We start from the raw sequence: 14,503 nt of genomic DNA, 5'->3' as shown, positions 1-14,503 counted from the left end.
AATGCCCACTGAAGAGCTCCAAACCCTTCTTTGTCAGCAGGTGGTTCATGTGGAAGAACCAGTGTTAGAAGGCAATGAGGTGATAACTCTTCTGTATATCCTGTGGCAAGAGAAAATGCAACTTGCAATGCGAGCGCCGCAAAGCACACATTTTAAACCCCAAACAAACATACAGAAATGAATATATTGCTGTGTCACAAAACTACTGACTTGAAATACACTGCTATGTGAGAGGTTGTGATCTGTGATGACTTTGGAAGATGAGTTTGCAGCCACTCGTCATAGTTACCACCCAGGGAGGGGGCTGAGTGGTACAGCCTGGCATAGGCACACATGCAACTGGAAAGGTACTGCTAGAACGCATGACTGGTTGCACATACCAGATAATCATGTGAGCCCTTTGCCGTAAGGACAGCCTCTCACCACACATTTTGACCCAACTCAGATCAATAACCAATGAGGACAGATGTAAGCACTCTGCACTTCACATTAGCCCATTGTGAGCCATGTATGAACATCATTCAGGTAAAAGGCAATGCTATGAAGAAGGAATAGTACCTCCTGGACATGTCCACAATCCACCATTTGGGTACCCTGACATCAGCTGGTGCGGAAATCATTTCACCCTTCAATAGCATTGAACAACTGGGGCTGTGGTCTACTCACTCCAGCCATGTGGTCTCACATACCCTGGTATAATTGTCTGCATTGTTATCCAACTGAGGCTTTTGTCTGCTGGCTTCTTGCTCATTGCCTCGAATGCCATGGTAAGGTTGCCGGCATTGGTGCCCAACTAGGACTGTTGTCTCCTGGCTCCATATATGATGCCTCTAGTGCCTTCAAGCATATGTCCCTTCCCTGGTAAACATTGTGAGGGTTCTCCCTGGTTCCCTGACAACTTACTTGTGTACCCTCTTCCTTGAAGATGGTGCCTGAATGGTGCTGGGGGAGTGGAGTGGCTCCTCTTGCATGATGGTAATGGCTCTTTTATGTCTGTGGTAAGGTGGTGCCCAGGATCACACAATAGTCACTCACTGATGGAGGACTGAGGTGGATGTCAACACCCAGCTTTATTCAAACCACAAATCCAAGCCTAGGACAGCATAAAAGCATTTAATCTCATAGCCCTCGTGTGTCCAAAAATTGCAAACACGTTTTGTTACAAGACTGTCAAAAATGACATCACATAACACTATCGATTTACAAAACCTACAAGAAAGTGGGGTTGAGTGGTTTGAACTACATATAGGAGTTTTTGGGGTTAGTCACTCTATTGGTAGATACCTATCTGATGGCTCCTCCTGGACCCATTCACTATTGATGATACTTCTGCTCCATCATTATAGGGATGGTTGATTGGTTGGTGCCATCCAACATAGGCAGTCTGACAAGGGGACTTCTCATTGGTTGGCATCTAGCTTTCCAACCTTGGCACCCTGACATGGCATCAAGATATGAATGAAACAAAAGTGGGGGAAGAGACTTCCATGGTCTGCCATATTTCCAATTAAAATAATACTCCTAATCATCCTGAGGTGATGAGACCTTCCTTATACTTTAAACTTGGCCTTGTGTGCTCTCTGGTTTCTGTGTGCATGCTGCAGGTGTCCTATCTTTGTTTGGCTCATATTTAATAGCCAGTGTTTCTTGTATGTAGATCACATGTTAGGGTACCGTGTCTGAGAGTGTATTTCCTCGTATGTATTAAGGTTTTAGCTAATTCTAACGTGCAAGTTATGTTCTCTGTGGCCACTTATGGTGCTAGTCAGTTACTTTCTATAAAGTCCTTTGGCTTGATGGATCCTGGGCATCTGACCATCAGTGGATGTTTATGCTCTTATTAAAATTAACTGCCTTGGGAGTAAACCACTTCTTGTCCTGGGAACCGTTATCTAATGCGTGTGTTCCATTAATTTAATACTCCCTTTTCCCTTCCAACTATGGCACTTTCTGCAAGCTAATGTCTGAGCAGCTCCGAGCTTCCAAATAAACACGTTTTATAAATTCAGCATCTGGTCTGAGTCCTTGCTGGCTTTTAGGTCTGCTGCGTTAGGAAAATGGCTGCAGTTCAGTTTTCCTGTCTCCATATTAGCGAACTTTATCTGCATCTATCCATCCTGTATTTATGTTATATGATGATTTCCTTGCCTGTGTTTTCAGCATCTTATCTACCTTTAATTCACCTGCCCTATTGGTGTAGTGAGTACCTTTCTTGGTACACAGGAACCTCCTGTCCTTTTATATTGTGTTGCACGATTTATAACGTACACTAGTTGTGCACCCTACAACCTACCTTTAGTCCTTACTTGTGTCATGCACCCTAAATAATCTGTTATGGCAGTTTGCAGATTGCATACATATTCACTTTGGTTAAACATATTGGTTTGTGGATCTTAGTTTAACTCATATTGTTAATCCCCCTAGATCCACAGGGTGATAAGGCTGTCTCAACTTGTAACGTTTCTCACCCATGCAGTAATGGAGCAGGGCTTGGGCAGAAGGTAGTAATGACGTATTAATCTACGTCATCACATCAGGCTTTACACACGTAACATCGAAGACTTGGACTGCTGCGATTGTACAAGTGTCTGTTGGACAAGGTCCTGCTGAGGTCATTCATTCCTGGTTGTATCAAGAGAGGCGGAACAAGTCCAGATTCTGGTCACAAGGCAGGATGCTGATGGCAGGCACTGCTTGTGTGCCACCCCTTTTGGATGATGCATGGACTGCCTCTGTTGCATCAACCTCTTTCTGCCTCAGCAGACAGCTTTAGATCGTCATGTGTGGCCAGTTAATAACTTATTTAGATAGAAGACAGAGCTAGAAGTACAGGTGCTAATCTCAAAACATATAAAAAGAGAGGGGGACCAAATGCATCTAAAAAAGTGTAACATTCATTTTAATAGTGGGTCACATTGTTAAAAACATGATTAAATTCAGTGGTCCACAGTACAACACTATACAATAATATACAAAAAACCATAGGAGTAACGTAATTGGCAGTCAATTCTGAATTGTACCAAGATCAGAACAAAACTCGGTACATCTAGGACAACCTATTGTGTACCATATTCCATTCGGATTATTATATCATATTCTCACTTCTCTGTTTCGTGTTAATTATTGTTTTCTCCTGATGAATGTTCGTTAATTACGTCGGTGAACAGAAACAAGTTGAGATAACCCTCTGGATATAAAACAGAGAAGTGATAATATGATATAATAATCAGAATGGAATATGGTACACAATAGGTTGTCCTAGATGTACCGAGTTTTGTTCTGATCTTGGTACAATTCAGCATTGACTGCCAATTACGTTACCCCTATGGTTTTTTGTATATTATTGTATAGTGTTGTACTGTGGACTACTGAATTTAATCATGTTTTGAACAATCTGACCCACTATTAAAATTAATGTTATAGTTTTTTAGATGCGTTTGGTACTCCTCTCTTTTTATATGTTTTGAGATTAGCACCTGTACTTCTAGCTCTGTCTTTTATCTGAATAAATTATTAATTGGCCGCACATGTTGGCTGAGTCCTGCTCCTTCCTGTTCCTGCTGCTGCTGAGTGGGCATTAACAGATTGTCGGTAGGCCCTGCCCGCTCAGGCCCTACCCTGTGTAGCCTCTACATCTGTGCCTACTTCTTGCAATGCTTGCCAGTGGGATCTGGTCTAGGGGATTGCTGTGAGGTTCTGACTGTTCAGAGAGAAGCAGACATGAATGTCGTCAGATGTTTGGCCTGTGTGTGATCCTGGTATAAATGTGTTTTCCTGCACCCTGGGTCTACTTTCCCATCATTGTGTGCTTATCAGGGAGCTTTGCATTGGAAACTGCAGGGCTGTTTGATGTTCCACCACATGTCTACACAGTTCTCCTTTGTGTACTTGCTTTTAACTGACTCCATGGCAGGTGCCAAGGAATTATTTTCTAGCTGTCGGAGGCTTTGTGGTGTAGGCACATATAGGTGTGCTTTGTTTTGGGGTCTGGTCCTGCTGGGCATGTCATGTGTGTATGCATGTTTCAATCCCCTCTGTGGTGACCCTCCTTCAAGCTGGTCACAAGACAGATCTATGAGGAGCAGTACACTCGACTCCCATGCAGTCCATGTCATGTGTTTGGGTCCCCCTTCGCCAGTGGAGTCATTGGCCTCCTGTGTGATATCTTCTTGCGCATTGCGTGATTCATGTTGTTCCACCTCCACCTCATGTTCTCCATGTCATGAGGACCAATGGACACTGCGTTGTCTGCGCTGCTCACATATCCCCTTCTCAATGCCTGTGGTGGTATGGGTCCAGCACCCTTGAGGCGAGCCTCCACGGCCATCCTTTTCTCCGCCATCATCTTCTGTTCAGTGGCTGTGAATCAGGGGCCCTTGAACCTGACATTTTGACTGACCCAAGCCCTGTGGCTTCTGTCTGCCCAACTGTCCCCTTTCTTGATGTCTCCTCAGAACCCTGTTTCTGTGGATTTTGGGCAGTTTAAGGTACTAACATTGCCGTTATTGATGTATGCGAATGCTGCCATCACTCGGTCCAAGGGCGGAGTGGAGAGTGGCCCAACACACATGCCTCCAACCTTGGCCAGTTTGCTAGTTGCTCGTGCGATGGCGCAATGCTTATGATACGCCAGTATGCAGACATCCTAGGGTGATGAACGGCAAGCGTCTCCCTGGGCAGTCGACCCGTAGTATGACCACCACACTCGAAATCAGGACCTTCACTACTTATACATGAATTATAAAGCCACAGCTTCCCAATTATACTGTCAAAGCTCTGCCCCTGGGAGCAACACGGGACCAATGATACTTTGGGGAATGATGTGGGCATGTCATGTGGAGTACAAATGTGATAAAGAATAAGTTATGCTGCATTATAAAGTGAAATCACACTGCACAGTAAAATAATACTGTGCAAAAGTGGGAAAATCACACTGGAAAATCATACTGTGCAGATGGTAAGTGGGAAAATCACAACGTGCAGAACTGTAAGGGCAAATCCTATTCATGAGAGCAGCAAGGGAAATGGGTGCTTTGCCAAAATGTGCTGAAAATTATTACTGAGCAGAAATGAGCGGGAAATGGCCACCAAACCATGATGTGATGAAAAGAAATTCAAATTGCGCAGATAGGTGATAGCAAGACGGGCAAAGGAAGTACCACGTATCTGAGCAGAGGTCCTGAATGGGAACCATGTTTTGGGCTGAACTGGATAAAAGAAATGAAGTTAAACTTATGATATTGGGCTGTAAAATCTTCTGCAAGCCCTGTAGCTTCACAAGTACACGTGTCAGGACTGTATTGTTCTTAGCACCACCCCCTAGGTCTTCTCAGGAACTGAAGCATATTGCTTTGCCACAAGCAGCATATTTTCCGATGTAGCTCAGTCATTGTGCAGGATCTCCCAAGCCGCAAGTCCTCCCTATGCACTCAGAAGTGGGTCAGCTAGGACAGTGAGGAACACTGTGCAGGCCATCCCCAGGAGTGGGATAAAGATGGCGGAACCAGAAAGAAGACAACAAAACGCTGCAAGGAGACTTCGGGGGGGGCGGGGGGGAATAAATATCATTTATACGAGAATAGAATTGCACACACGCAAATAGGTACAAGGCAAAAGCATGTAAGATGTCATGACAGCAAAATAGAAAGCACGCTTGTGTTGTCCCTTCTCCCTATACAGGAAAACGACAAATGGGTGCCTTCAGTTCCCCGTGCCAGGTCCAAAAACAAATTCGTCAGGATGAAATACAGCTTTAATTCACTCAATGAAGGTAAAACAACAACTAAAGTTTTTTTGCACCTAAACTCAAGACGGAACAATACCTTCTGGGCTCTCCATCACCTGGTTTGGGTGAACCCCAGGCGTGACGTCCAAACTGCCAGTAGGAGTGCTGGCAACCTACATCTCCCAGACCCTACAATTTTACGGACTTCACATTTGGTAATCAATTTAGATGTGAACAGTTGCCTCGACATGAGCATATGTTGGGGATAGATAGGGCTTGAAAGGGGAAAAGCAAACAAAAACATAGCAAATCATATTTAACTTCTTCTACTTGAAGAGGGATCGTGGGCAGATACGGCAACCATCTTGGGACCCATCGGTCAATGCCTTCCAACAAGATGTAGAGTGGGATAATGGGGAGAGTTTCACATAACCAAGGGCTGGAGAAGAGTCAGTCACATGTAACTGTCTTTGCCCAGCCCTACGGTCCTCACAGAGACCCCCTGTTTCTTAGTGAGTCTTCCAGTTTACAAAATGCCAGCTTGCCTTTTCATCTCTTGGATGTCCAAAAGCAAATGGGTGCCGAGCCTCCCAGTTTAGGCCACACCCTTTCATTGGTCCTTCTTCCTCTGCACCTGGCAATTCTGTCATTATTTAGACCTCAGGGGGCCTGTCCGGGAAGCCGAGAATCTTCACTCCGTATGAGAGCAGTCCTAGAACCTTCGAGAAGAGAACACTGTACATTGAGAGAACCTTCAGAGAGAGAGGAAATGCATGGAGCACAGAGCAATATGACATGTATGTTATCTACAGAGATACAAATGTATTTTATACAACACGCCTGGGCTACAGGGCACTTGAACGCCAATTAAACAATTATCAAAGTCACTTTTGAAGTGTAATTATTCATTGCAACGCCCAATGACCAGCTGCTGCTTCCTTGGTCCTTCTGAAGGAATGTAAGTTCAGTTCAAAGTTAGTCTGACAACTTCTGGCGTTTTTATAGGGCTTGACCCTGGTCTCCAAGATAGGATGCCCTCCTTGGTTCCGGTTGGAAAGAAGAACATGGCCGCCCGAATCCTGCATGCGGTCTTGAATCGCAACTGCCCTTGATCCTAGGATCGGTATGCGAGTAGCTCTTCTGATGCAGGGAAGAGCTCTCCCAATCCATTGACCAGAATGGGGCACAATAACAGAAAGAGTAAATGAGAAGTAGGCAGAATGCACATGGGCTTGTGCTTCTTCTGGTAGTATTCCTCAACGATCCATCAAAAAATAACAGAAATTGACTGTCTTGCACACGCGTGTGTGTGTATACACGCTGATAGCAGAAGTTCCTCTTACCAGTTATTGAAGGGTCCCTGCCTGATGCAGTTGGCATGAAAGGTTTTGGCCATCTACCTAAGACCAGGGCAAGAGATTACTAGTGAAATAAACACTGGGGGTTACACTGGTTAACTAAAAACAGAAACTCAAATCAAAAGACAGCATGAGACAAAAGAAATACAAATTAATGCCATGAGAAACCTGTTGCACAATCCAAATGGAGTCAATTGGAATTTCCACCAGGGATATTTCATTTTTTCTTAGTTTGGTTGGTGTTGTACAGTAGGCCACCTTCAAGAATTGCCTCTTTAACATTGACACCTTCGGCAGCGTCTTGCCCTCCATATTCAATATTTCTTTGCCAAGATAAACCAAGCATAAAACTATGTCTGTGTCAGGAGCAATGATGGGTGTAGCCATTTTCTCAGGCAATGTATTGAATCCGCTCCTCTCCACCATTAGTAGAGGCATAACTTTCAGGGACACCCACAGCTGAATCTGGGGCCTCAGGATGGCTCATTTCATAATAGTGTGGCTTGAGTTGTTAAGCTGCTAAAACTGGGGGCATGTATAAACAGGCTTCAGTCCAGCATTAAGGGCCATATAGAAAATTGGACACACAAACGGACACCCACAGCATGGGCTGCAGTAAGAGAATCTCTGATTGACACGTTGCTAGCCTTCTATGGCTGCAGAAAGGCATACCCTGCTTGACCATGCATGCTTGCTGCACCCACGCGTCTTCCTCCTAGGGCTGCAGAAAGACATACACTGCTTGACCATGCATGCTTGCTGCTCCCACGAGTCTTCCTCCTATGGCTGCAGAAAGACATACCCTGCTTGACCATGCATGCTTGCTGCACCCACGCGTCTTCCTCCTAGGGCTGCAGAAAGGCATACCCTGCTTGACCATGCATGCTAGCTGCCCCAACGAGTCTTCCTCCTAAGGCCCAATCTGGAACACATCTGTCTGTGCAGAGCCGAGAGCATACTCTGCTTAGACCATCTGGATGAAGCTATGACCCCGAGAAGCCACTTTCTGCCTCCCTGTATAGCTGGCCTGAGTGATGGCCCAGCGTTGCCATTGATGGAGGTGGCGACACTTCCTGCCTTGTAAAAACAGATGGCTTCCACCTGTGAGCTACTTTGAGTCATGCCGGGAACTGAACCTAGCGGCTGAAGCCCTTATTCACCAGATCGGTGAAGAGCTTGGTTAGTTTGCTTGCCTTGTGAGTAATCGGCTATTGAGATCAGGAACAGCCGAATCTGTTGAGCTCCCCAATTGGTCTCCTTTTCTCCTCTATTGCCTGGATGAAAGCCTATTTGCCTTGCACACCTTGTATTAGGGGTGTAAATGAGCCAAAGCCAGTATGGTCTTTAAAAACATTCCATAAAGTTTCCAATGTCCGTAGCACGGGCTTGGGTGGAAAAGCCCAGCACCCTTGATGTTCTTTCCTTCAACTCAATGATATTTTGCAAAGCACACTGGTATACCTTGGTTGTGCCATCGCTCAGCCTGTTCACCTCCAACACCACTCCATCAATCTGCTTCATCTTCCCAGACAGGTCTCTGCCACTCAATCAGGTCGCCCAGCGTGCCCACGTCTTAATTTCTAGGATGCCCACCGTTCGGTGAATGGCCTCCAATGGTTTGAAGAGCGCACTGTCTCGAGGGACCAGGATGCACCCTCCCAGAGATTGAGCTTGTTGGAGACCACCCACTGCCTTGCTCGGTCTCTGCTGGAGAAGGTCTGTGTTTGCCCTCCTACTTGCTGCTTTTCTTTAGGCATTTGCAGTGAAAGATCAGGGTCTGGCTGGCCAACCCTGCAACACTCATAGGTACCAGTCTCCCCCTGCCAGTTGCCCTCAGGCAGCATTCACTGCTCACAGTATTGGCTACAGTGGTGAAATGGCGCAGTACAAAGCATAGAAACATAACATAACTGGAGAAGGGCAGGGATGGGGCATACACCTAATACAACCAATATACGTTGCGTCTCAACTCCACTACTCTACCTCATCTCTGTTAAATTGTGCCCATGCCTGCTCCCCAGATCTCTGCAGTCGACAGCGGGGTTCCTCTCTGACATTGCCCTTCTCACTGTCGTTTTAGGGAAGGCTCCAAGGGTTTCACAATCAGGCTAGGTTTGAATCTCTTGCTGCAGAAGGGAGAGCTGCTCCGGTCTGGCCAAGTTTAACATGTTTGCCACCTTAATCATTCTTCGAGATAAATCTTTCTCAATCACAGGCTGAGGCCTCCAACACCGGGAGTGATCTGCTGACGTGGCTTGACAGTGTCAACCTGTCAACATGGTTGGCAGTTACAACCTACATAAGCAATTTATGTAGCGGTCTAAACAAAGGCATTGTGCCCAAGCAAGTCTTATCGGGCCTAAGAGGCTGGTAATCTTTCATATTAATATTCTGTACATGGTTTGGGGGAATATCACTATCCCCAGGTGGCACATACCCAGTGAGAGGATGGGTCCTTGAAACCAAGGGCGCGTGGCATATCAGTTTAAGGTGGACTACTCCCATTGATAGAAGCACCAAGAATGACTTGCCTAATGCGGGTCTCCTCCTTTAATAGAACATACAAACTACAAAATAACGGAATGGAGGCTGCCAAGGGCAAGTTTAGTGGTTATGATTAACTCAAAGCTTTACACCCAGAACATTTTTGATGTCGTCCCTAAGTGGCAGAAGGTATGCCCAGACATAGGCTGCATTCTCGCTTTGCCACAGGAAATCAAGCGTCACCCAACTGATGGGGCTGAAGCCTGACCTGGATTGCTTATATTCCTGTGCGGGGGGCATGGCCTAGCTGCACAAGCTAGGCCACGCCCTCCTACTACTACTGGTCACCGGGCTCGGACTCGTCTATAGGGAATTGCATGTCCGACACACTAGCGTGGGACCGTTTTTAGGTTTTTAGGTCTAAATGGGCCTGTTTAAAGTGAGCCACTTTGATTAGTTACTTCACTATGCGGCTAGTCGTTTTGAACAGGGTTTCTGAGCACATATCATTTAAAGTGCAGTATTTACAACACATTTTTTTGTAATTGTATTTGGTTATTTATATTGCGCTTAATACCCAGAGGTTTCCAAGCCGCGGACCCGGGATCCAATCTTTGTTGCTCTGCATCGTCTTGCTTCCAAGGCGAGCGTGTTGCCCGTGAGCTATCCTCCCGAGACAAATTTAACCAACAATCTCTCCCTTAAGTTTACTCAAACACTCTGTCACAAAAGTAATTAATTTCTGTTCGCAACTGTTGCCCACTTTTTTAATCTTGCCCCTAGGCCAATTGTATGCCCCGGTCCAACCCTGCTGGTCACTACTCCCACTGGCGGCCGTACCATTGAACACTGCTCCCTTCGATGGGCAGAATGAAGACTGATTTGCATATGGCTGGTCCCTTTCAGTAGTGGTAGAGACGGGCTGAATACTGCAATGATGGTAGCCACCGAGAGTATTGTGAGTGGTTAGGACTAATCCAGATCTTTCCATTCACCACTCGTTGGTGTCTGGGGTTTAAACGCCTTTGAACGTCCAATTGGAAGAAATATGTCATCCTTAAACCACCTCCGGTGTCCTTTATTTCTACACGTTTTGTAAAGAATGACTCCTTCAGGGGACAACACGATTTAATGAGCCCCTTGTCCACCATGCTGTGTTTTAATAGCATTGGGTGGGTTTTTTGGTTGGGGTTTTGAATATCCATGAATGCAGGATGAAAAATCTTTGGTAATGTAAATGCCCTGGAGTTTAGCTCGAGTCTCATCAACTTCCACGAGTAATACAAAAATCCTGAATCCACGGTGTAAAAACTACATGAAAAATGAACCCAAGGCAAAGAACGAGCACTGCATAGGGCAACACACATGCAAACCATACCAGTGCACGCACATGCGTACACTGCACATGAGCAAAGAAGTGCTGAGTCTGTGTTTGTTTGCGGTTGTCCATGAAATAATTGAAAATAAAAAAACAAAAGGAGAAATGACCGAATTTCTTTGATCAAAAACCAAAAATCCCTACCAAATTCGATCAAAACAACTCATCATTTCTACCTCGTTTTTTTTTGCATTCAGTCATTTCTACAGATACCTTTGTTTGCAACTACATACTTTGCAAGTCAGCCCGTGCCGCAGCCGCCACTGAATTAGTCATGGCTTGAGAGGGGGCTATGTTATCCTGTCCATACTGACTAATTCCATGCTTAGGAAGGATGACTGCGGGTCAATAGGAAGAAAGCCGTTTGGTAGGAGGCCTTTACAAAGGTGCCAAACCTTCAAAATGGATGACATCCCCACCGGCGTGCGTCTACTGCCGTACATCCTTTTGAAAGTTCTAAGACAGGAACTAGAACAGCAAGTCTAAAGTCAAAGAGTGGCAGGGAACTGTGCACTAGGCAGAGGGAAGTTAAAAAGTTCAGTCAAGAACGTGTGCCTAAAGCCTCCTAGATCTACAATGCGGAGTGCGCATATTATTCTCTGGAAACAGCAGAGCAACTCACCTTGGAGATAGTAACCCAGACACATGCTTAGCTCAGAGTCCTGCCTTGCCTTTTAAAGACCTCAGACAACACGCCGAGAAGTCATGAGTACACCAGGAGTCTCTTGCCAACACAGGTTCTCGCTGCATGCCATATAGGACCGTTTCGGAGAAGAACAAACATTGTGTGTAAGTTGCTGTCCAGTCATTTGGTCGAAAGACATTTGGTCGAAAGACAAATGGTCGACGGAATTTGGTCGAAAGACAAATGGTCGAATTTTTTTATTTATTTATATATATATTTTTTAGGTTTTCGTTTAGGGAAAAAAAGGTTTTTTTTTAAAAAAAGGGGGTTGGGGTGGGGAAAAAAAAAGTGAAAATACAAAAAAAAAAAAATTCGACCATTTGTCTTTCGACCAAATGGTGTCGACCATTTGTCCTGTCGACCTTTTTTTTCGACCAAATGACTGGTAACCGTGTAAGTTATGTACACTCCTATGCATGTTGGGTGTCACATGGAGACCTGGGAGTACATAGCTTTTCAGGACCTAGATCCGTCTTCCTAATGGCCGGGATTCCTCAGGGAAGGTTTTACGTTTCGTGCACTGTGCCATCTTGCCCTCCACTTTGCACTTTGAAACTCTGCGGACAAATCACACTTAGGGTCCAGCTCTACTTTTGCCCTTGACAGGTTATCGTGTGAGAGTATATGATTGCAATTGATAGGCACATGTCTAGGCCTGTATTAAATGGATCTGATGCATGGGTGTGTAACCCGAGCCTCTCCAGATGTTTTGGACTACAACTCCCATCATCCCTGAGTAAGATGGCCAGGACGGTTGGGCGATGTAGTCTAAAACACCTATAGAGCCAAAGATCGCCGACGCCTGGGCTAGATGAGCAGGTCTGCCATGCAGTGCGCAGGCCGCCTATAGAGCATCACAGCACGAGGTGCAGAGGGCCTCTCAAAAGCAGTCCCTCCCTTTGGCATTACCCTCCGCCACCACTGCCCGTCCTTTCTAAAATAGTGGCTAAGTAAACTCTCTAGTCAAGTCCATCCAACACAAGTGTTTTTCCAAAACTTCACAAGGTGCAATCTGAGGTGAGCCTCCTCGGGGTGTTGGTTAGTCAGGGTGCTGCCTCAAGATGGGAGCATGGAGGATCTCCTTCACGAATGGGCATGCAGCAGGGGGAAACCTGTATTAGGTGTGCAAGTGATTTTGTACCCCAACATAGGTGGCCCGACTCAGGTGCTCGGGAATCAGAGCTGACTCCCTCCATAATGCAAGAGATGCAGATTTGATGCATAATTCCAGGTGATGTGTTAAGTGATATTCACAAGATCACCCAATTGTGTCTGGGGAACGACCTGATGCCATTCAGTTTCTCACACACTGGAGTCTTATCATCAGTTTTTACATTGGCAAATCTGTGTGAATCTCTTGGGCTAAGCTGCATGCAGTGCTGAACATACTTAGCTTTGCGCATCCTTGTCACTTCCTTCAGCATTTTAGAAAAGATTTGAATTAATGTTGGCTCCAATAGCTGGCCTATTTGAACAGCCTCTTCCTGCTGTGTGTGTGTGTGTATATACAAGGGATACAATATAGAGGTGGGCAGTGTGCGAGTCCTATGCATCGTGAGTGGTTTTCCCCATCAAAGGCCGCAGTTCCTGGGAAGGGTTACACCACACTAGAGTAAAGTTCCTCCTCATTGGCGGCAGTGCCTGCGAAGGGTTTCACCGCATTAGAGTAAAGTTCCTCCTCATTGGCAGCAGTGCCTGGGAAGGGTTAAACTACACTAGAGTAAAGTTCCTCCTCATTGGCAGAAGTGCCTGGCTTCTGTGGAACATCAACTGGGTTTTCAGTGCAGGGCTTGTCCTCCTTTTTTTCTATTTCCGGCCCGCTGCTGTGGCCTGCGTCTCTCATCATGCTGCAGTTGGCCATGGTTAGGTAGGCGCTCCGCCTTTGTGATTCCCCTTGGCCACATTTGCAGAGCTTCCGAAAAGCGCCACGGAACTTCTGGGACATCAGGTTGTAGATGACTGGGTTGATGGCGCTGTTGGCGTAGACGCAGATCCGGCAGAACAAGATGAACCATGGGTTCAAGTATGGGTTGTCCATGAAAGAGTTGACCAGCACCAGGGTCCGGTAGGGCATCCAGAGCAGAGCAAAGAGGATCACGACCACAGCCAGCATTTTAGTCACCTGCAGCGAGAATGGAAAACATTTACAATTAGTCAAATCAAAACAAAGAAGACATCCCCTAATTGGCTAAGCAGTAGAGATGGCAGCTGAGATACTGGTTAACATCACCAGGGCTATGAGATCATCAAGCTCACAGAAGCTTTAAAGTGCTCACACAAACAAATTCAAAGAATCTGCAAAGTCCACCCAGTTGTTGGTATCCACCATTACTCTGGAACTATGACTTTCAAACTTCAGGAGGAAGACACATGACATTTTCTAATACCATCTGGTAAGAATGTTGGTTTCATTATCAATTAGAGACTGCCCCTGCTGCCAGTACCATCTGTGTGGCTCGTATTACTATTTTCAATTTGCCTGGGCAAGTCTATATTTCCTATTTCACCTATGCTTTCAGTAGTAAACAATTATTTCATCCACCTGGATTGGGACAATAACCTCCATTTTGGGCTCGCCACTTATTTGATTGCTAGAATTTAGCACATTCTGGGCATGATTGCACCGGCATTGACTCACGCCAAGAGGCAAAATCAAAGCACAGCAACTTGCTATCTCTTCATTGGGTCTCATGTCACAGAGGTTTAAGAAGGCCATGTGAACATACATGACCATATTAGATTTGTACATAGCACTTCATGCCGGATGCACCACTTCTAATAGCTTTTATTATTACTCCCAAATTAATGGCGCAAAATGTATCAACCTTAGAAGGATGAAGGGCTTAGTCAGCAGGGATTCAAACTTCCAAGTT

The 14,503-nt window shown here is 45.6% G+C and overlaps 1 protein-coding gene across 1 annotated transcript in view; it reads right to left on the bottom strand.

The window, feature by feature from the left end:
• Positions 1 to 5,734: 5,734 nt before the first annotated feature.
• LOC138525836 (thyrotropin-releasing hormone receptor-like) overlaps positions 5,735 to 14,503 on the bottom strand; it is a 315,686-nt gene continuing 306,917 nt past the window's right edge. Inside the window, exon 4 of the mRNA XM_069636078.1 lies at positions 5,735 to 13,752. Coding sequence (XP_069492179.1) covers positions 13,336 to 13,752 — 417 coding nt within the window. The 3' untranslated portion in view covers positions 5,735 to 13,335. The remainder of the gene's footprint in view (positions 13,753 to 14,503) is intronic.

The sequence above is a fragment of the Ambystoma mexicanum genome, chromosome 1q (genome assembly GCF_040938575.1).
Source record: "Ambystoma mexicanum isolate Mex_15411 chromosome 1q, UKY_AmexF1_1, whole genome shotgun sequence".
Classification (NCBI taxonomy): Eukaryota; Metazoa; Chordata; class Amphibia; order Caudata; family Ambystomatidae; genus Ambystoma; species Ambystoma mexicanum.
Note: the sequence above shows the minus strand (reverse complement) of the source record. Positions and strands in the feature narration are given on the sequence as shown.